This window comes from Camelus ferus, chromosome 16 (genome assembly GCF_009834535.1).
Source record: "Camelus ferus isolate YT-003-E chromosome 16, BCGSAC_Cfer_1.0, whole genome shotgun sequence".
Lineage (NCBI taxonomy): Eukaryota > Metazoa > Chordata > Mammalia > Artiodactyla > Camelidae > Camelus > Camelus ferus.
Genome location: NC_045711.1, coordinates 3,703,212 through 3,727,414, shown reverse-complemented (window position 1 = coordinate 3,727,414; position 24,203 = coordinate 3,703,212). Strand labels below are relative to the sequence as shown.

Genomic DNA, 24,203 nt, shown 5'->3' with positions numbered 1-24,203 from the left:
TTCTAACAGCTGCTTTAAAAGCCTTGTCTGCAAAATTTAACATTGGAAACAATCAGAAACAGTTTGTATCATCCACTTTCTTTTCTCAATATACCACACTTTCTGTTTCTTGGCATGTGTCATAATTTTCTGTTGAAAGCTAGATGTGTTATATAATATGGTACTATTCTGGAAATCCATCTTCCTCCACAATGTGCAATCTACTCTTCTTTAAGTCTTCTTTTCATTTTAAAGCCTGATTTCCTGGGGGTTGCCCCCTGTGTCTTTATAGCTTAGTTTTTAGTCAACGATTCAAAAGAGATATGCTCAAACACCCTGAGTTAATAAAGGTTGTCATTCTCTCCAAAAGGATCTGTGTGTGGGTAGGGGAGCCCATTCAACAGGCAGAATATTTTCAGCCACCAGATTTTAGCTTCCCCTGGGGATGCTTTCATGGCTCCTCAGCTAACCATGACTTTAAGTAGAAGAGCCACTGGCCCTCACAACTCATATGCCCCCAAGACCATAACTTCCATGGACAATGCCCTGGGCACTCCGGAAGAATAAACCAAGCTGGAAGGAGAAAGGGTGCAGTGTGATGGGAGCAGCCCCAGGCATGAATGCCACAAATTCCCATTGTCACTGCTTAATATTTCCCAGTTTCTCAAACATAGAAACTTTTCACATTGTTGGAAGGCTCTGGTTGAGTTCCAGAGCACTGAAGTGGTTGTTGTTACCTGTTTTGCAGATGACCTGAGTTCCAAGTCACAATCCTCCATCTTTCCTATTTATACCACTTTCTGTTCTACTGCTGCAGCTTTACAATCTAAGTCTCTACTCTTCTACGTGTACTGCCGAACTGTCCACTCCTTTAGATCCAGCATATGTTGTGCCTTCCTCGTGAGGCCTTCTCCCATTAATCCATGCACACTGATCTCTGCCTTCTCTTAATTCTTATTACACATCATTATCTCACAATCATTTTCTCTGTGCTATGATTTTGTTTTCAGCAACATCCTTGAGTCTTTGGGACAAGGAATTAGGTTTTCATGTTTCTGTATCCTTACCCCATACCTGGTATAATGGTTGAGTACATGGCAAATTTTTGCCTACTTCAACCCAAAAATGTACATTGGAAGAAAAGTGCCTTGTAGCCCATGTAGTCGAACCATCTCCCTAGAAAACAATTAAGACCACAAAGTGGGGAGGGTATAGCTCAGTGGTAGAGTGCACGCCTAGTATGACGAGGTACTGGGTTCAATCCCCAGTACCTCCATTAAGACAAATAAATAAGCCTAATTACGTCCCCCAAAAACAAAAAAAGAGACCCCAAGATCTAATCATGCTATACCATTTGCACATTCTTCCCTTCTCCACTGCATCCGTGACCTAGAGCACACTATGGGCTGAAAACACATGGCAGGGACTATTGGTTGCCAAGCCTAATAGTCATTTTGATCCTCTTCCTAAAGTCTCTGAGATGCACTAACTGAAAAGATGGCGGCCCTCGTGAGATCCTTAAGGAAAGGGTCATAGTCTAAAAGATGTCACAGCTAGAGAGAATCTAGGTCATTAATGACATATCACAGAAACATTTCACTAGCTCTGGACTGCCTACCCTCAAACTTTCAATCACATGGTTTGTACAGGCCATTGTAACTTTACCAGCAGCTGAAGATTGTTCTTAATTGGAACTGTGCAGTAAAAAGGTCACTGTAAACCTGATAACTAAATCACTATAAGCCTCTGAGAAGAAAGAATAGTGTTCCCATTTAATGCATGAAGAAAGTAGGTAAAAAATCTGAATTCATGAATAATACCATTTAATCATCTTAGTTCATAGCCCTCTCATTGTCACAAATGCAACCAGCATGAAATTAAGAATATGCCATCTTGGGTTTGTATCCACATCTCCACTGTGTGAATTCAGTGCCTCACTTTTTCAAAACTGTAAAACAGGAATAGGAATGGTATCTATTCCATAGTATTGCTTTAAGAAATAAAAGAGAAAATTCATGCAATGCCTTTAAAGCAGTGTCAGGCACATGCTACAACAATAAGTGTGATAGTTAATGATGATGAAGATGATGATTATCATCTAATAGTAACTTCTAACCGACGGTAGACGGCCATGAAAATTAAAACTATCAAAAAACACATAAACTAAAAAATACTCTTAATTATGCTAAACTTTTATCTCAAGACTGAATTCTGATACACCACTGAGTTTCTTTTGTCTCCTGCTATCATTCCACATATGAGAAACAGTGAGAAGAAAAGTAACAAGACCTGCGTGACAAAAACTCAAAATATGTTATTACTTCCCTTCCACTCTCTCTTATAAGAGCATAGTCTTAAGGTAAACAAAGACTTTAAGGCATCAAAGTTCTCCTTCTGAAATAATACAAAATTTTAATGGTGGCTCAAAGAACCTTTTTTTTAAATTTCCTTACCCAGAAGATCCAGTGCTCTTACAAACACCAAGGAGGGGCCTTTTTTCAGCAAAGTTGTCACACTTTTGAGCACCTAATAAAGAAAATAAAATAAAATGTAATATAAAACTTTGAGAATTATTCTTGCATATTTCCCATTAATTTCATTCTCAAAATGTTTACAGCTAAAGAGATGCCAAAACAATATAAATATTAGTATTAATCTGTTTTTAAAGTTGAATCAACATTCTAAACCTTTATTTTAATTGGCAACTTCAATTTTATACACATTCTCCATGAGATCAGAAAATGACCTCCAATTCTACCAATTACCTAAAACTAGTATGATCTTGATGTCAAAACTAAAGTGAAATCACAACAACAAAAAATTTAATTAGAGGTAATTTTCTATATATATAAATTTAAAAATCCTTTAAAAAATTAAAATGGCAATGAATTTGAAAAAAATTAAATCTTATAACCAAGATGGATTTACCCAAGCAAGTTATAACTTCACATTATGAAACCTATTAATGTAATTCACAATATTAACATCTCAGTAGATGCAAGAAGTATTCATAAAATTCTATACCTAGTCATAAGAACAAAAGAAAACAAAAATAACTTTTCTTAACTCAATAATGATTACCTACAAAAGACCTACAATAAATATTATAGGTAATGCTTCGGAGCACGCTCATTAAAACCAGTAATAACAAAAGGATGCCCAGTCTAACTGCTCTTATTTATTAACCCTATGCTGAAAGTCCTAGTCAGGATAATTATCATAAAAGAACTCAACAGTATTACTGTATACGAAACTAATACAAAAACAGCAACAGACAGAAAAGTAAAATCAGAAAATATAAAAAGCTCTGAACCATTAAAAAAAAAAAAAGATGTCAAATTTCCACTTAAAACTATTTTGAAAATCTGCATTGAAACTTTCTAATTTTTAAGAAGTGATAAAAATATTACGGTTATATTTTTAAGATTTTTTTTATCTTTCAGAAATAAATGAGACATGACTGGCCAAAAAACGATGGGTTCTTAGAGATCGTTATACTATTTTCATTGCTTTTGAATGTAGAAATTTTCCATTTCAAATTTTTTAACTGTATGATATACATTGATCTTTACCTAAGAGCGTCTCAAAAAATTCTGTGAAACTCTGCCCATAGCAATCAAAATTATAAACGCTCATACCCTTTGATAGAGAAACAGCACTGCTAAGATTTCACTCTACACATATATTCAGCCATGATGAAAATAACTGTTATATATAATTATGCATGATAGTACTGTTTATAACCCCAGAAGACTAATAGAATCCGAATGGACAAAGGAGTATTTCCTACAACTGTAAAAAAACGAAGGAGTGCTCTATGAAGACAAGGAATGGATCCAAAACAGTAAACAGAAAAAGGACACTATATAAAACAGGAAGATAAAAAATAATGTCCCATCTTTTCTTTAACCAAGAGAAACACACACACACACACACACACACACACACACACACACCACTCACTGCAAGGATACATTAAAAAATCTTACCTAAATGAGATGGAGAATGGAAAAAGTGGAAGACAGGGAACAACAATGGGAGGACAGTTTTCACTGTATGTCTATTTTATACTTTTTAGTTTTCAAACCACTTGAATATATTGATTCCCCTCCAAATTCTACTGTTTTTAAATAAGGAGGCAAATAAATGGCAGAAGTGGTATTTCAACCTCAGATAAGCTAGGAGACTACACGTGTATTTCATTTTATTCTTCCTGAAAATTCCAATAAATTCCAGTATTAAATCAAATATGATTTTAAAATATACAGTAAAAATAATCAAGTTTGGGAAATAACTGAGTGAAGACTAACTTAGTGGCCCTAAGTAAAACTTTCAAGCCAGTGCTGGGGAAAACTAAAACCTGAGACATAAACTACTATTTCACACCTGATAACACCAGGTACACCTGAGATGGACTGTGCAGGGCAATGAAGATAAAATGAAGAGGACATGGTATAGGTTATCTGAAAAACACTAAGGTCCTAAATCCTTTACTCTGCTAGGCAACTCACCCTCCCCATTCCCAGAAGACTGAAAGGCTATTCTCTACAGAGGGTAAGACAGGGGAACACCATGCACAGGTGAATATAAATTTTTAATGGTGGGTGGGGAGTTGCAGGGAGACGGAATTCAATGAAGCATTAATACATGGGAGCAGCCCTTCCTCAGCGTCCATCTCCCTCCCCGCATTGTGCTTCCCGAACACTAATGCAAGAACTTTGTTCTTGTAAAGTCAGGAGCTTATAAAGCAGTTTACTTATAAGTCTTCTCTGCAGAACTTAGTAAGTCAGTCCATAAAGAAAGACTAAAAGACACTGTCAAAAAATGAGGGCTCCAAAAAATGGCACAACCAAAGCACCCTCAAAAGGTTAAAAGCTGACAAACACACAGTGCTTTCAGTCAGCTTTTTAGTTTGCAGCTTACAAATAGATCCAGGCAACCAAGGATTAACAATCACCTAGAAAAGTGACTAACTCTATACAGGAAGAAAATATCAAAATTTTTTAAACTGTCATCAATAATTTTAAGAATATGAGATGACCATTCGTGAAACAATAAGAATGCTAAAGAAAAATTGACATAGAGAATAAAGGAGCGCTCTGGGAAATTAAAAGCAACGTGGGCATTATTTAAAAACTCAAAGCAAGGGTCAGAGGAAACTTCCTAAAGAATAGAGCAAAAAACCACAAAAAAGAGGAAAATGGCATTAATTTATACACACAAACACATATCCAAGAGAAATATTAAAGGACAGTCCCAAAGGTCTAATACATAGCGAGGAATTCCAAAATGAAAAGAGAAAAATAAAGAGGAGGAAAGAATCAAATATGAGTCAATGAATATGAATCAAATATAAACAAATATGAGTTTATGAGCCCCTTGAGGGTCTAGCACAATAAATTCAATAGGCTAACCCCAATGTGCAGTGTTAAGTTAAACGTGTTAAGAAGGAAGGAGACATAAATAGGTAGAGCAGAGAGGTTGTTGAGGAGAGGTAAACTATTCTGTATGATACTACAACAGTGGGTACATTTCCTTACACATTTGTCAAAACCAGCATGATGTATGCCACCAGTAGGGAACCCTAATGCAAACTATGGACTTAACACTGCCAAACTGTGGAATTAAAAGTTTTTAACAATTTAAAGATGGTGAATTTTATATTATGTGATTTTCACCACAATTTTGAAAAAGGTACAAATTAAGTTGTGTGCTTGCACACGTGTGCCTATGTGGGTGTGTAGTTAGACATGGGGACACATATTTAGTTACATTAAGTACTAAAGACATAAACACATAAAGATAAATACCCATTTCAGGATAGGCATGCACCTCTTAGGGGTTTAGGATGGCGACAATATTTGGGAGAGGTTGCCAGGGGACTTTTGCACTCCTAACAATGTATCACTTCTTGGCTGGGTGGTAAACATAATAATAATCCATGTTAATGAGTCCCTCCAAAAATAAGGAGGTTTAATCCAGAGGAGGACAGGTTAACAGCTACACATTTAGATTGTGATCTGACATAATATACTTTTAAATTGTGATTACAATAATCATACTAAATAAGTTAAGACAAGTTCTATGACCCATTGATAGACTGTACTATTACACCCTGAATAGGATAAAGATAAAAAGTATAAACAAGTGTTGATGAATAAAGTTCTCCACAACTATGTTAAATTTTGAGAAGCATATAACAGTGTCTGCTCTTCACTAAACATTAATTTACTATGGATTGTGTGCTTTTACCCTTGCTAAACAAATCAACCCGAGTTCACAATTAACAATATGACTTTCAAACGAAGCACAAGTTAAAAATTAACTGGTCCAAAGCCCATAATATTTATTTTTCAAATGAATTATAACTGAACTTCATCTATGCAAGGCCAATTCTTCACCCCTACATATTTCACCTTCACTTTTAACAATACCTATTTTCCCTCTGCTTCCAGGTGTTTTGACAAGATCTTTATGGTTTATACCTGCAGTATACACACCAATTCGATATTCTGATAAATGAAACATCATGTCTTTAAAACGCAAATAATACTGACAAGAATGGTTTGATTGTTTTTGCGTTCCTTAAACCTGAATTGAAGAACTCCACTGGTTTCCACTGACCTACTGGGTTGCATCAGTCCTACCGACCTTACCTTGTAGGTCGGTCACCTGACACTTACTAAAGATTAATACTCTTCATGGATATTCAGAAAAGGTAACCAAGCAAAAAATTTAAACTACAAAATAATGCCCTCATTTAAGAACATAAAGCCAAAAGCACCCATTCTACAAGTAATGGCAATAAGTAAACAAATCATAACAAATCATCCAAATTTCTTTAAGGCATGCTGTACAGTTCACTTTTTCAAAGTTGGAAAACCATGTAACAAAACCTTAACTCTGCTTTAAATAGTTTCATTCTGGATAGTTTGAATAGATACAATTTTTTTTTAAAGTGTCGGTATAAAAATTCTACAATCTCATGAACACTGTAGCTATTAACCTGATTTTTCTTGCAATATAAATAGCAAGTACTCTCCATGATGCCTAATGGAGTCATCACCCTCCATAATGTAATCCTCCAAATTGTGGAGGATTAACTTTTTATATATAAAATTGTGTTTATTTGCATGTACAATAGAGAGAATGACGTTACACACACCTGTTCTACAGCATTTAACAGAATGTAGCATGATGATTGAAATGAAAAGCGGTTAGCCAAATCCATCAAATATAAAAACTATTGCAATCCTGTTGCAAAGTCCTTTTGTTAAACTCCTTTTATTCTAAATCCTTTTAATTCTGTCCTATAACACTAAAACATTTATAAAAAGCTTAAAATCCTAATAAATCGCACAATTAAAGTAATGAAAATGGGCTTGCTCACCAAGTCACCAACTCCTCTCTCCCCCTTAACAAAATTCAAGACACTTTGCATGTCAATAAATGTAAAGTAATACCCCCTACCATACACTCTCATTTAAACTAAAGAGTTTAAGCTCACGAATCAGCCTTAAAGATTTAAAGATACCAAATAGAAACCACTTCTGCTTGGATCCAAAACCGTTTCAAGACGCAAATAAACGTCCAACTGATAAGTAAAATAGTCCAGTGCTACATTTTTCATGTTGAGGATTGTATCTGGAAAATAAGAGATTTTACACAAAAGTATGATAATACTAATGAATTTTAACTGAGAATGCCTCCTGCAGAAAGATTCCATTAAACCATTTAATTCATTTTATCAGATAAACTGCTTCCAAGTCCTCCATTCCAATTATTTTATTCTTTTAGAAAATATTTAATTCAATCAGATTTGTCCACATCCATCTTCCCCAACAGATACTCTCGATGTATCTATACAGCCCAGAATTGATTCCTCTGCTACCCTGGGACACTAAGAAAATCTACTGTCAGAAAACGATCAACCAGAACTCTGCTGAAAAATGAATAAAATTATTGATAAAGGCTAAAGTACGTAATCTTTTAGTGCTTTAATTCTTTCATCGGTAAAGTGGAGATAAGTACCAATACCTCACATAGGATTGTTGTGAGGATCTAAAGATAAAAAATAGGACGGACTAAGAAGGTGCTGCAACATCTAAGAACTCAATAAACTTTATGCAATTATTATCGTCACTGGCAACAGCTGTATGGTGAATCTATTCATATACTTCTCTGGATAAAACAAAAAACAAAAAAAACACTCACATCCTCAACTCCTTTTTTGCTCTTCTACCAATATCTCTCTGATTTAACCCTCTACCCTGCTCATCCACACTGGAATATGCCAAGCACACTCCTGCCTCAGGAACGCCACATTTTCTGCTCTTTCCTTGGAATTAACCAGTTATACACTAGTCGGCTCCACAGTTTGCTTGTATACTTCTTACAGGACGTTGCTAAAACATTTTCCCATCAGAAAGATCACCCTCCATCATGCTCCAGGTCCTTACCCTAATTTGTTTTGCTTCAAAGCACTTTACAGTGCCTCATGTTATATACATTCCATTGATTTATCTGTCTCATAACAGTGGTGACTTAGAAGACCTGTATGGCAAAGTTCACAGCAGCTTTATTCATAATAGCTCAAAAGTATATGTTCAATCCAACAGAAAAATGAATAATTACATATATATATATATATATATATATATATATTCATAAAATGGAATACTACTCAGCAACTAAAAAAGAAAGATGTACTGATACATGCAACACTAACAGGTACAGGGAAAACTACTCCTCTAAAGTGCAAGAAGTCAGAAAATAACATGCTTCTGAGGGGATAAGGATGACTGGGAAAGGGAATGTGAGAACTTCCCAGAATAACAGAAATAACCTGTCTTTACAGAGGTATAGGTTACATGAGTGTATGTATTTGTTAAAAATCAAACTGCAACAGGTCAACCTCTGTATTTTTCTACTGTTAATTACACCTATATTAAAAAATTGAAGCAAAGTTGTTCAGTGGCAAAGGAAATAAACTGTGTGCATAGTATTAGTGGTGGTTGATGAGAATGTCAAGAACAGAGGTGGGCTTTTCCCTCTTTTTTATCTAAAATGTGACCAAAATATTAGAAATTAGGGGAACACTATACATACAGGAGTTTACTGTCCTACTTTTTCCATCTTTTTGGGAGTTTCACATTTTTGGTTTTTTTTTTTTTTTAACATTTTTTTACGGAGTTATAGTCATGTTACAGAGTTTTATGTTTTTTGTGGAAAGACATTGGAATTGAAAGGATAAACATAAAGATGTACAATATGACATCAAAAAACATCAAATGAGTTTAAAAATATAGATATTTTAGAATGAGTCTGAAGTTAAACGACTATCAGTTTACATACAAGGAGTTAAAGATTGACATACGTGAACCTCATAACAATCACATATCAAAAACCTACAATACATAACACCCCTCAAAAAATCAAACCACAAGGGAAGAAATTAAAAGAAGCAGACAGAATAAACACAAAAACAGCCAGAAAACAAGGAACAAAATGGCAATGAGTACATATATATCATATTGATAATCACTGTAAATGTCAACAGACTCGCAGACATAGTAAACAATCTTACGGTACCAGGGAAAGGGGGTGGGAAGGGATAAATTTGGGAGCTTGCAGATTTACAAATGTTAGCCACTATATACAAAAATCGATTTTTAAAAAAGTTTCTGTTGTATAGCACAGGGAACTATGTTCTATATATTGTAATAATGTTTAATGAAAAAGAATATAAAAATGAATATATGTATGTATATGCATGACTGGGACATTGTGCTGTACACCAGAAATTGACACACTGTAACTGATGGTTTCTTCAATTAAAAAAAAAATTTTTTTTTTTTTAAAAGAAGGGCTATCATCAAAAAGTCCACAAATAACAAATGTTGGTAAGGATGTGGAGAAAAGGGAAGCCTCCTACACGGTTGGTAAGAATGTAAACTGGTGCAGCCACTGTGGAAAACAGTATGGAGGTTTCTTTAAAAAACAGTAATTTGAAAAGCGCCTAGACTGTATGTGAAGGAGACTGATTTGCTAGTTTAAAAGTTACTGCTGGAGGGGCGAGGGACAGCAGAATCTCTCCTGGGAGGGAGAGGCACCGGTGGCCGTCACTGCACTCTCCTCCCACCCGGCCTGCACAGGTGGTGCGCCCCGACCTTGCTGAGGCAGGCAGGGGAAAGTGGGGGCTGCACTCTGCCACTGCCTTGCTGACGCCAGAAAGCGCAGGGGGTTGCAGTGCTCCGCCACTGTTGGCTGGGAATGGATGAGCAGGAACAGACATGGCATTCTCTTGCTCCCTAGCTAAATTTAGGGACTAAATTCAGCCACCCTGGCTGGGGCTGATAAGCACGAGCAGTGTGGCATTCTCCCGCTCCCAGTCTAAAACCTGCACGGCTGCACTGCTCCAACCAGAGGCACGTGTAGTCAAGGCATTTTCCCACTGCCCTTGGAAAGCTGGAGAGCCTGCCTCACTCCGGACACTCTCCAGCTGCCTTACTGTTAAAGCCAGCAGGACATGTGCGATCCACACAAGGACCACCCCCTTGACTGCCTGGCCCTGTTGGACAAGGCAGCTGACGTTACTGAGCTCCAGGGGACTGTAACAATCAAAAAGACACTTCTTGGCAGGCCACCACCCCGAGGGCACTGCACAGAAAACCAAATGAAATACAACCCCAGTCTTCCTGTGAAAGGGGCCTATTTACTTAGCCTGGAGCGTCAGCCTGAGGGACAGGTTTCGAGTTTCCCACACACCCAGGAGCTAGGGAGGTGCTCCCAGGGACCATAAGCAGGGAGATGCCATCCCTGTGCTCTCCTTTGAGCTTGCTACAGTTCTACCTTCCAGAAAGGAGCTTATACAATCATCTAGAGCCCCAATTCTGTAACTGTTTCCCAAGGAACACCTATAGCTCCCATGGACTGGAGGCCAGTGGGGATTACAACTGTAATATAATCTGCATTTATTTCCATGCTGCCTGGGGGTCTGGCTTCCAATCAGTCTGAAACTAGGTGCTAAATGAAATTCTTCCTGTAAAAACACTGACAGGTCTTGGCACACTCCCAACAATGGGAGTCATACCAAGAATAAACCACAAAGGTTCGAGAGACAATCAAGAGTTAGGGCAAGGTGGATAAAGGCCACAAGGCCACTCCTTCAAGACTGAAAGAGACAGCTGTTCTGAATAACATGGAGAAACATGTTCCAAACAGAAGAATAAGACAAAACTTCAGAAAAGGACCCTAATGATGTGGAGAATTGAAGAATTAAAAGTAACGGTCATAAAGATGTTCACCAAACTTTGGAGAAAAATGGATGAACCCAGTGAGAACTTCAAAGAAGAGGCAGAAAATGCAAGAAAGTACCAAACAGAAGTTGTAAAGCTGAAGAATACGATAACTGAACTGAAACAAACAGTGGAGGGGTTCAAAAGCAGACTTGATGAAGCAGAAGAACAGACCAGGGAGCTAGAAGATAAAACAATGGAACTCATCAAGACAGGGCAGCAAAAAGAAGTAAGAATTTTTAAAAACAAAAATTACTTAAGGGACACATCAGTCAGCATGAGGCAGAAAAACACATGTCATTATAGGGGTCTCAGATGGTGAAGGGAGAGAGGAAAGGGCAGAAAACTTATTTGGAAAGAACAATGGCTGAAAACTTCCCTAGCCTGGGGAAGGAGACAGATAGCCAGGTCCAGGAAGCACTGAGAGTTTCAAATAAGATGAACCCAAAGAGATCCACATCAAGACACGTTACAATTAAAACATCAAAAGTTAAAGACAGAGAAACTTAAAAGTTGCAGGAGAAAAACTAAATTGTTACATATAAGGGAAACCCCATAAGGCTATAAGCAGGTTTCTCAGCAGAAACTCTGTAGCCCAGAAGGAAGTGACATGACATGTAAAGTGCTGAAAGGAGAAAACTTCCAACCAAGAATACTCAACCGAGCAAAGCTGCCATTCAGAATTAAAGAGTTTTCCAGACAAGCAAAAGCTCAAGGAGTTCATCACTTCATAACTGGCCTTATTAAGAAAAGTTAAAGGGACTTCATTAGGTTGGGAAAAAAAGAAGAAAAAAATGGGCACTAATTAATAACAAGAAAACAAATGAGAGAAAAATCTCACTGGAAAACGTAAATATCTAGTAAGTTTTTTTTTTTAATACGTGGACTTTTTTCCAAAAATATTATAATACACCATGTTCCAGGTAAACATGTCACAGCCTACATATCAAATAGCCACCAAGAACACTTTTTAAAGAGAATTACACCATCCTTGCAAGGTTTAGAGAAAAGCTCAGTGAGGGGTAGAACAATGTGGTTAGAATCAAGGCAGCATTAAGACAAGTTAAAAGCACGAGTAATATATTAGCCAAAAAGTATACTACAAAAATTATATTTAGATGTTTATTCAATATCTGCCCAGAAAAAAACTACTTTGGACACAAGACAATTTTACAATAAATATGTGTTAACATGTACATCACCCATAGTTTATCTGCCCACACAACCATATGCTATTCACAGCATTCACCCAACACACATGCATAAACCACTCAGTTCCAGCCAAAAGATTCCTACTGCCTGGTCAAATGCCAGAGTTAGTCTTTTTACATGATAGGTAATTATATCCTCTTATAAAGAGCTATAAAACTTCTTATGCCACCCAGGGAACAACTCTATCAACTTGTAAACTTTGGGGATTTGCCCAGTTCCTTTAAAGATTTACAGACTGCAGGAAAATAAATCTTGCTGAATAACACAAAGTTCTCGTACCAATTTCCCAACATAACAATATCTAAGAAATGAGAACAAAACCACAGAGTGTCAAAGTTAATAATGTATAGATGGATCTCTACCACTTTGTGGCAAAATATTCCTGAGGAAATTATCTCACTTGAAAATAAAATGATTAATTGGACTTTATTTAAATTAAGATGATGAAAAGATAAGCCATGGATTTAAAAAAAAAAAATTCAAATTAGACATCCAACAGAGGACTTAAATCCAGAATATGTAAAGAGCTTTCTATTCAACAGTGATTGGCATGAACAGACATAGCACCAAGGAGGATAAAGGGATGGATTTCAAATAAGCACATGAAAGATGTTCAACATCTTTAACTATTAGGAATTGTGAAAGGAGTGGTACTACAGAAAACCATAAGATAAAAATTCAACCTTCAAAAACTGAAAGGCAATAACTAAGAAAAACTAAAACAAGGGGCAAGGGCAAGAACATTCCAAAAGAGGTTAAAAGTACAGTGGACTTTGCAGATGACAGCGACTTCCAGCAGGGCCCAGGCAAAAGATTTTAAGAGTTGGGGTGAGTAATGGACAGAGTAGGAAAATCCCTACTGAACTGAAATAGTGACTGAAAAAGTTTGACAATTGCATGCTGTACAGAGGAGACTGTAAGGATGAGAGATGATTGCTGGGCTACTTAAGGTGACTGAGGTCAACAAGGATAAAGGATGTAAGGAACTTAGTCCCCATGGTCTTAAGATAGTGATGGCAACACTGTCAGGATAGCATGAGCAGGGGGAGGGAGCTGGTGATGGGTAAAGACATCGAGAATTCTAGAACCACTGCTTCCTTCAGTGCCAGTGGTGGAGTGGAGGTCATGGGGCTCCCTCTTGACACCTGCTCCTTTTAGTCATATTTTCAGTGAAATTTTTTTAAAAATAGTATCATTTGTCCTCATGACAGCTGTGAGTTAGGAACAAAGGAAGATATTATTTACATCTGAAAGAATATAAAACTATGGTATGCAGGTTAGAATAACTTGAGATCACACTACAGTGGCCGGTTCAATAAATGAATAAAAATACCAAGAGCAGATGTTAGCTGCAGTCATGTTCTGGTCAGAGAAAACCTATATATACATACACACAGTACTTTAAAAATGGAGAACTGATTTAATATTGTTAAATTTATTTATTTTTTTTAAAGGATGTGGTTTTATTTACTTTTTTAGACATTTTGGGGGGCAGAAGGTAATTAGGTTTATTCATTTATTTATAATGGAGGTACTGAGGATTGAACCCAGGACCTCGTGCATACTAAGCACACACTCTACTACTGAGCTATATGCCCCCTGCCAATACTGTTAAATTTAAAAGACTAACATCTTTAAGGAGTGTATCTTTACGTAAGAAAATCTCTCAAGGCAAAAGACATAGAAGAGAACTATCCTTCCCTTTATTTCACTTTAAACTTTTAATTCTTATTGCTGACAAAGTAAAGACTGCCACAGTCAGTTTCTCATGCTGGCACCTTTCTCCTCTTCTCCTAGGATACTGAATACAAAGAATCAGACCATTAACAACCTTTGGTTCATTTCTCTTTAATGATGAATGCTTGGACTTCTCTACATTTTGATAATACAGTAAACACCTCTGAACCTCTCACCCAAGATGACAAGTAAAACACTACCAGCTCATGCATCCTAAATCCTGTCACCCACCCACTACCAGGTAGCCATTCTCCTAAATGTGTGCTTCCCATTCCTTTGCAGACAAAGAGAGGTATACTTTTGATTTTCATATTACAAAATCAGGGTTTTGATTAGTTCATGCATCTGCTTGTTGCTGTTAACTATGAAGCTATATAAATTCAACCAGCCTCAAATAAAATTCTTCCTATGTTCTGCAGGTGAAATAATGAAAACCCATGTATACATAAAAACTGCAAGACACAGCAAAACCAACAAGAGGGAAAATTTCAGAGAAAACTAAGTCAAACAGAGGTGCCAAGAAGATATTCAAATGATAACAACTGAGGCCCAATCCTCTTGTTTTTAAGACTAAAAGCATCACAGGCAAAGGAAAAAAAATATGCCATTTTCTAAAAGGCAAGAATCATAGTAATCCCTTGATAATAGTAAGAGAGAGAGAAAGTTTAAGCCTCCAATACCTATTCATGAGATCAAAAGAAAAAAAAAAAAAAAAAAAGAATCCCTTGGTGTTTTTATCATTTTCTTTTGCTACTACATCTATCACCAGAGAGAAGACAGCACAATTAAAACTACAATGACTCTAAGAATGCTTGCACCTTTTAAAGGATCTGAGATTCAAGTTCTCCAAAGATACTGTCAACATAAAGGATTTAAAGTTTAATCTATTTTACAACAAAATCCCACCCAATTTTTTTCTTTTCTTTATCAACAAATAACCTACAAGCTTAAAATATTTCCTAGCTGACCCTTTAGGAAAATGTTTGCACACTCCTGCCTTAAGCTAAAGATTGTTCCAGATGTGCCAAACAAAAATTGAGTAATTTGACTATATCCCAGGACAAAGCCCAAAAATACTTCAAGAAATACAAAATACCAACTCTGAACAACATAAAATTCATAAAGTGTGGCATCGAAACAAATGTTTCAAGGCATGCAAATAAGGAAATCTGACCCATAATTAGATCAATCAGTAGAACAGAATGACTTGAGTTTCAGGGGTACAACATAGTGAATCACAATTTTTAAAGGTAATACTCCATTTATAGTTATTATAAAATAGTGGCTATATGCCCCATATTGTACATATATCCTTGTCACTTATTTTATACCTAATAGTTGTACCTCTTAAATAGGATTAGTCTACTTTGCTCCTCTTCCTTTCCCTCTCCCCACTGTTAACCACTAGTTTGTTCTCTATACCTGTGAGTCTGCTTCTGTTTTGTTATGTTCACTAATTTGTCGTAAATTTTAGATTCCACATACAAGTGACATCATATAGTATTTGTCTTTGTCTGACTTATTTCACTAAACACAATACCTTCCCAGTCCAACCATGTTGTTGCAAATAGAAAATTTCAGTCTTTTTTATGGCTGAGTAGAATTCCATTGTGTGTGTCGTGGGGGGGGGCGTATATACACACCACATCTTCTTTTATCCATTCATCTGCTGATGGACACTTAGGTTACTTCCATATCTTGGCTATTGTAAATAATGCTGCTATAAACATTAGGGTGCATGTATCCCTTCAAATTAGTGTCTTTGTTTTTTTCAGATATATACCCAGGAGTGGAACTGCTGGGTCATATGATAGCTCTATTTTTAGTTTTTAGGAAACCACCATACTATTTTCCAGAGTGGCTGCACCAATTTACATTCCCAACAACAGTGTGTCAGGGTTATCTTTTCTCCACATCCTCACCAACATTTGTTATTTGTGGTCTTTTTGATGATAGCCATTCTGAGAGGAGAGAGGTAGTATCTCATTGTGGTTTGATTTCCATTTCTCTGATGATTAGCAATGTTGAGCATCTTTTCATGTGCCTGTTGGTCATCTGCACATCTTCCGACAGAATCCTCACCAAAGAAGACATATAGATGGCAAATAAGCAAATGAAAAAATGTGTCCCATCATATGTTATTAGGGAAAACAAAGAAATAGCATTACTCAGCTAGTAGAACACTGACAACATCAAATGCTGGTGAGGATGTGGAGCAACAGGAACTCTCATTTGGGGGAATAAATGGAACTCTCTAGTCTCTATTCTGTGAGCCTAGAACTGCTCTAAAATATAAAGTCTACTAAAACAGATATATCTATATATTCTACATTATTTTAATATTTAAATAAATAACCAAAAATTTTCACAAATCCACTATTTTTAAGAAACCGCACACCACTTTCCACAGTGGCGACCTAGCAAATCACTTGGGTTCAGTTTCTTCACATCCTTACCAAAACTTCATTTTTTGTGGGTTTTTTGTTTTTAATATACTAGCCATCCTAATGGGTGTGAAGTGTATCTCCCTGTGGTTTTGATTTGCATTTCCCTAATGACAATGTTGAGCATCTTTTTATGTGCTTATGGGCCATTTGTATATCTTCTTTGGAAAAATCTATATTCAAGTCCTGTGCCCATCTTTAAATCATGTTGTTTGTTTTTTTTTGTTGCTGTTGAATGTTTTCAAATTTTTATATAATTTATGAAATGGTATAATATTATTAGAAGGTAGGCTGTGATGAATTGAAGATATATATTGTATTGACACAACACTGTGAACTAACAATACTACAATTAAAAAAAGATATATATTTGTAAATACACTATGAAGAACCACTAAAAACAAAACAAATGGACATGGTTAACATATACAATACAGGAGATAAAGCGGAATCATTTTGTGATTTAAATCCTGTAATACACGTATTACATGTAAATGGTCTAAAACACAATTATAATCAGAATGAAATGGTGGATAAAAAAGCAAGACCCAATTATATGTTGCTTACAAGAAATGCATTTCACATATAAAGAAAATCAAAGGTTAAAAATAAAAAGATGTATCATGCCAACACTAGTCAAAAGAAAGCAAGAGTATCTATATTACTAACAGAAAAAGTAGGTTTCAGAGCAAGGAACATTACCAGGGATTTCATTAACAACAGACAGATCAGTTCATACAGAAGGCTTTACCCTCCTAAATGTCTTTGCTCCCAGTAACAGTGCAGCAAAATATATAAAGCAAAAACTATTCACCTGTCCTAAATATTTCATATAAATGGAATCAACAATGTATGGCTTTTTGTGTCTGGTTTCTTTTAGTTAGCATAACGTTTTCAAGGTTCATCATGTTATAGTATTTATCAGAATTTCATTTCTTTATGGCCAAGTAATATTTCATTGTATCATTATACCACATTTTATTAACAGTTGATAGACATCTAGATTATTTCTACTTTTTAGCTACCAAGACGAATGCTGCTATAAATACTCATGTACAAGTTTTTGTGTAGATGTATGTTTTCATTTTTATTGGTTACACACCTAGGAGTAGAATCCCTGGGTCATATGGCAACTCCCTATTTAATATTTTAAGGAATTGCCAAGCTGTTTTCCAGTGGCTATATGATCTTACATTCTCATAAGCCACGGATAAGAGTTCCAATTAGTGCACATCTCACCAACACTAGTTATTATCTCCCTTCTGTATATAGCCGTTTCAGTGGGTATGAAGTAGAAAAGGGGCTTCTTACAGTAACAGAAAGGCTTCATATTTTGATTGTGGTAGTAGCTACATAACTATATCCATCTGGCAAAATTCATCAAATTGTAAACTTAAAATTGATGAGTTTCATTGTACATAAATTATTTCTCAATAAAGATAAATCTTTTAAAAGGCTTACTTTAGAATAACTTATTTAGAAAATTATGAGTTTTCCATTTTCACACCTAAGAATGTGTTATGATAAATAAACACCAGTTTCCAAGACCATAATTTGGTCAATTCACTAAGACACCTACAATCTTCCTTACGGCTCTACAGGAAAAGTACATTTAAGCTGCACTGATAAGAATCAGTATCTCCATTACAAGGCTGTTTATTTGGGTCAGAATCATTATGCTCACATGTAATTTAGTTGCTTCATGTTACACCTTTGTTTTTATCTGATTCGAGATATTGTCACTAACCCTTTTGATGTACTTTTAATAGTTTATACCAAGTCCTGTAAAAGGGAACCAACATTTCTTTTAAAGGATTGATTTAATTTAGGATGAACGTGACTTGAATAGACTACAGCTGTCTTTGTGACAAACTATCCCAACAGCTTAAAATTTTAAACGGAGTTAGGTAGGATAACAACCTTTCTATGTATTGGTCCCTGGACTGGCTATTTTCATTGCTCTTCACCCTAAGACTAAACAACCAAGGACTCCAGATACAATGAAGACATAATTGAAGATACTCTGGACCTTCAAAACAGACGAAGATGTAGAGAAACAGAGCCACTTTTTACACGCTTCAGTGAATACACAACTGTTTGATTTCTGCCATCCAACACAGCCTAGAAACACCTGGATTTGGTAAAAAGTGTTTCTCTGTAATAATGGTAAAGTCATATACTAGGAGACACAGAAGCCTGAATGACTGGGGTGAGCTTTATAAGTTCAAATTCCAGCTTGATCACTTACAACCACATGTCTTTACGTCTGTCACCTAACCACTCTCAGCTTTAAGTCTCCTAACCTGTGAAACAGGGTTAGTGGTATTCACCCTGCAGAAGAGTGGCAAAGGGGTGATAAGGTATATAATCCACCCAGAATTTCATCTGAGAAATATCAAGCAATTTTATACACTTCATTTATCAATTTACTTCCTCTCTTTTCTGTTCAGTATACTTCTCTCTCACAATAGCCCTTGTAGGAAAAGTCCCTAACTACAGGAATCAAATAGGTACAAACTGTGTATATTCTTAGATCAACTTCTCTAATTCAATACCATGACATCATGAAAAACTAAAAAAGTACTTCTAAAACATTCTCCACTAGAAACACTGTTTCTCTGTCCAAAAGCATTAAAGAAATTTGAAGTGAACAGAACATATGTTTCTGAGTTATAATTTACCTAAATCACAAGCTTAGCAAAATTTTGTAAAAACCTAAATGACCCCAAGTGCAAAAGGCCCCAAATGATAAGGGCTAGGTGTAATGAAAAAATATGCCAAGCAAGCTGAGAAATAATTAGAGCAGAAAACATTAGGGAAGCCCTAAATCTCATAGTTTGGCCATTTAAAATGTCGATAAGCCTGTTTCCTCTTTGCAAAATACTGGTGATGACTGTATGCAAATGTCAGCTGGCCTACTTTTGGAAGGTTGCTAGCCGTTTTGGCTGAACAGACTGTGAGAGTGTGTGCATGTTTGTAGGATTTACTTGTTTAATCATAGTTATTAAAATTTTACAGCAAAGAAAAAATACGGTAAACTCGTCTGGAGAAGTTAATTAGAATATCTAAGTTCATACAACTGATGAATTCAAACAGCTCTTCTTTAAACATGATAAAAATCCCACTTAACTTGTTTGAAAATGATTAAACAGGTAGTTTGTACCTTGAGAAAAATAATGAAAAACTCAATACACAGGAATTGCAGTCTATTTGAAAATGTACAAACAAACAAGAAAAACAGCAAATGAGGAAAAGTTTACCTGACTAACAGCTCTAAAGGTGTTCTACTCATGTTTGTTTCTAGAAAATAACTTAAGCCATTCACATCATAAAACAGCAGCAACAATCGGTATTTCACCTGCACGGGTGGGCTGATTACGGTATTACAAGCTTCAGAAAATACTTGGCATTTACGCTCCAGTAAGGGGAAAAAAAATGGGTTAGATCTTCAGGGGTTTTTTTTTAAACCTTTTAATATTTTAAGATGTTAAATTGTGAACTGCCTGCATAGCAGAACAAAAAATAACAGTACCTTTCCAACAGTCAGTAGTAACAAAATCATCTAGAAGAAACAAGCCAAGTTGGCTACCCAGTGTTTTGGATGGGTACCAGAAATTTGGCTCGTAGAGTCTTGAGGAAACTATAGCTTCTGTTCTCAGAATAAAGGCCCTTCTAGTTCATAAGAATTTGCTCAAAAACCTTCTTATTGGGAGAAAGTTCAGGTACTCAGTATATTGGACTCCTAAGGATAACAACTAAGATTGAATCTGCATTTCTAAGAAATCTGGTTCAAGTCAGAGGCCAAAATGATTGTCTATTCCATAAGCAATAAGGAAACAGCATAACTACAAAGCTAATATAATTCCTAACAGAGTTATAAGCTCTATTAGAGTCAAAAACAGTGCTACCCACTTGGTCACTGATACATACTTCAAACAAAATTAGAGTCCTAGCTTCTCTTTTGTAAAATATTGGATAATTCACGGGGGGGGGGGGGGCACTACCCATTTTTATTCCACGTTATGCAATGCTCTGCATAGAATGCAATCACTGTTCCTGTGACTTTAAAGGAATACATTATACTAGGGGAAAGACCATAATAAAGGAGAAATTTCCCCAAAAACTATGAAAATCACAGCTTGGCAAGGAAAAATCATGAAGCTATAAAAGAAGAAGAAAACAAGTTTAGAGAAGAAAAAACTTCTAATTCAACTTTCAAGGAGAGTCATGATTTAAACTTAGACATGGTAAAATAGGCAAAGGTGTTCTTTGCATGAAACTAAAGACATAACATAAAAACCAAGAGATTCCACCAAATAACAAGGTTAAGTTGCAAACTATAAAGGAAGTCTACAGGATACATGTCCATAATAATTTATCACTAAAAGTCTAGTAAAAAGCTCAAATCAGTAAGAGCAAAGAGTACAAACATGGTGTTATTAGAATAAACAGCAAAAATATGAAGACTTTTCCACTCTCCCTAGCACTCAAAGACAGAAAAATTGCAAATGAAGAGGGTTTTTCTCCATCACACAGACATAGACTGAAAGACCTATGACAGAGGACAGAACCGGGAAAAAAGGAAGTGTCATATATAAATGACAGCATACTCTCTGAGAAGCAATTTTACAACAATTATCAAAATTTTAAATGTATACATTCTTTGACTCAGTAATTCCCCTTCTATAAGTGATCCTAAAAATAATTCTATATATTTTTTAAAATGTGCACATGGAGAAGTATACAACAACATAGCCTGTTATAGGAAAAAGGTTAAAATTAATATAAATGTTCATCCAATGGAATGACAATTTTTAACAACGCTAAAAGAAATTCAAGTTTTGAAATGGAAAGATGTTCATAATACAAACTGAAAAAAAACCTAGATACCTACAAATTTTTGAGCAAAGACATATTAATACATGTAAAAAACTTGAATCAGGCCCTGGACATAATACTACAAGTAAATTTTATGCATGTGTGAAAAAGTAAGAGAAAAAAAGTAGGAAATGCATATTCTAAGCTATTAATGCATGCTTGATATCTGAGTAAAGAAAGAAGGAAAGTTAAAAGTTAACCTGGGTTTATCTCTGATAACATAAGATCATGTGAATTTTCAGTATTCGTTGAATTTTTATAATGAACAATTTAACTGATTAGAATTATACAGTCTTCATTTTAAGAAATTAAAAACATATTAAAGTGAAACTGTCCTCTGATCCCACTCCTTGGAAATAACCACTATTAGCACAAAGTCTCTAATTATATAAAAACTTTAACATATATTAAATCATACATATTGCTGTATATTATTTCACACGTGAGGTACTGAGTCACTAAAAACTACTACTAAGAGTAATGAATAAGAATTTACTTCACGTGGAATTAAGTTCTAAAAAGAAAGATTTTAACTGATATGAGAATACAAATTGATTGGTCACAGCTTTCTCAAACACTGAAGTGAAAAAAATTCTAAAGCAGGTATAGGTTTATTAAGAAAGTAATCAATTATTGTTAGTGACCATGAAGAAATAGGGAAGCAAGAACTGTGCTAATATGGGTAAATGCCCATTAAATACAATGATGACCCTCTGTGAGATAAAAGGACATCCAAATACTTCAGTTTTTCACTTTTAGTTAAGAGACAGATTGCACAAACACCTACAGAAAGGGACCTTGCTTTTCTTCCAGATCATAACTTTGTAAATATTATTCTAGGCAGCAATAATCAAGTATTTATTAACATCTTGTATCAAGTGCTCTGTGAGGTACTTAAGATATGAAAACAGCCTACAAATTTAGCAAGTAAGTGGCAAATAAGCAACTAAAATAAAAACCAGTAAGTCCCATGGGAGCACATACTACTGACCCTGGATAAGGTGCAAGGAGAGTTAGGACATGGGTACTCTAGGAGAGGAAACAGCAAGGGAAGAGACCTGGAAGAAAGCAGACAGATCACTTGAGGAAATGAAAGAAGTTCAGTAAAACTATCACAAGAGAATGAGTGTTGTTGGGGAGAGGATACAGGCAAGATAGGGAACACCGGAGATGGCCCAAAATGATGTTGGAAATATACACTGTAAGGGAATCAGTACACAAAAGAGTTAATAAGTCTGGTATGCAACAGCTCTTATTAATTACTTATTAATTCGAAGGAGGGAGGGAGGGAGGGAGGGAGGGAAGGAAGGAAGGAAGGAAGGAAGGAAGGAAGGAAGGAAGGAAGGAAGGAAAGGAAGGAAGGGAAGGAAGGAAAGGAAGAAAGAGGAAAGGAAGGAAGGAAGGAAGGAAGGAAGGAAAGGAAGGAAGGGAAGGAAGGAAGGAAAGGAAGGAAGGAAAGGAAGAAAGAGGAAAGGAAGGAAGGAAGGAAGGAAAGAAAGAAACAGGCACATGAAGGTGAGGATATAAAAAATTGAACTATTCAAGAAAAGAATTATTCAAGAAGAGTTAATAATCCATATTGAGATCCTCTCCCAAAAAGAATGGGAATGAAATTATTTTTCTAATTAATCATTCTAGTGGGCTTTAACAGCCAAACAATACAAGTACCAGAAAGAGAGAACATGAAAAACTTAGGAGAAGAAATCTTCAAAACCAAAAAAAAAAGTTTAAGGAATTTTCTCAAAACTATATTACTTGCATTTCCACACTGAAGGGGCCCAGGACAATGTGTGATCAAGAAACAACAGTGAAAAGTTTCAGAACACTGGGAACAAAGCCAACAATCTATTAGCTCTCAGAAGGAAAAACAAGCCATATACAAAGAAAAGGGTATCAAACCGGTTTCAACTATAACATCAGATCAATACTTTGAAATTCCTGAAGTACCATTATTTACAAACAAGTATGTGTTACCCAGCCAAATTAGCCATCAAGAATTAAGAAAGATAGACATCTTCGGACAAACAAAACACACCACATATCCTTTTTCAGGAAGCTACTAAAGGACTAATTCCACCAAAATGAGTACAAAACCAAAATGGGCCAAAGAAAGAAATGGGGTATTCTATTTTCCATTATAAGTTTTTATGTGATCAGCGGCATGTATAACTTTGATGAAAACAAACCTGAAAAATTAAGACACAATAAAAGCAACACATGTAATTTTTGCAAGTCATAATAGAACATTAAGCTTTGCTGAAATTATATTTTAATTCTTAAAAAAGCATGTTGAAAGTATATTATATTGTATTTAAAAGTATATTATGGTGGATGGAGAAAAATTTCTTTTAATTAAACGAAGTAAATTAAACATACCCAAAGTCGACTAGCAATATTAAGTTTTAAAGCTTTATATTCTCTCATGAGGTATTTCTGCCCAAAGTAAAAAAAGTTGAGAAAAGTTGAACACTAGTAATTAGTATAAAGAGAAGAACTTCATAAATGAAATGTAGGGAGAAAAATCTGCCTCTGTGAATTACATATAAAAGGTACAAATACACAGCAGAGTCCTTTAGCAATGAAGTTCTTCTTGATTCCAACCATCCAAAGAAGAAAGCTGACTATTCCAAAAACCTATCAGAAAAGAATGTTCTAC

General features: G+C 35.6%; 1 protein-coding gene across 24 annotated transcripts in view; it reads right to left on the bottom strand.

The window, feature by feature from the left end:
- BCAS3 (BCAS3 microtubule associated cell migration factor) overlaps positions 1-24,203 on the bottom strand; it is a 483,031-nt gene that overhangs the window by 411,136 nt on the left and 47,692 nt on the right. For all 24 annotated transcript variants that reach the window (XM_014552809.2, XM_032498340.1, XM_032498338.1 and 21 more), the window contains one exon: positions 2,433-2,505. In XM_014552809.2, coding sequence (XP_014408295.2) covers positions 2,433-2,505 — 73 coding nt within the window. The remainder of the gene's footprint in view (positions 1-2,432; positions 2,506-24,203) is intronic.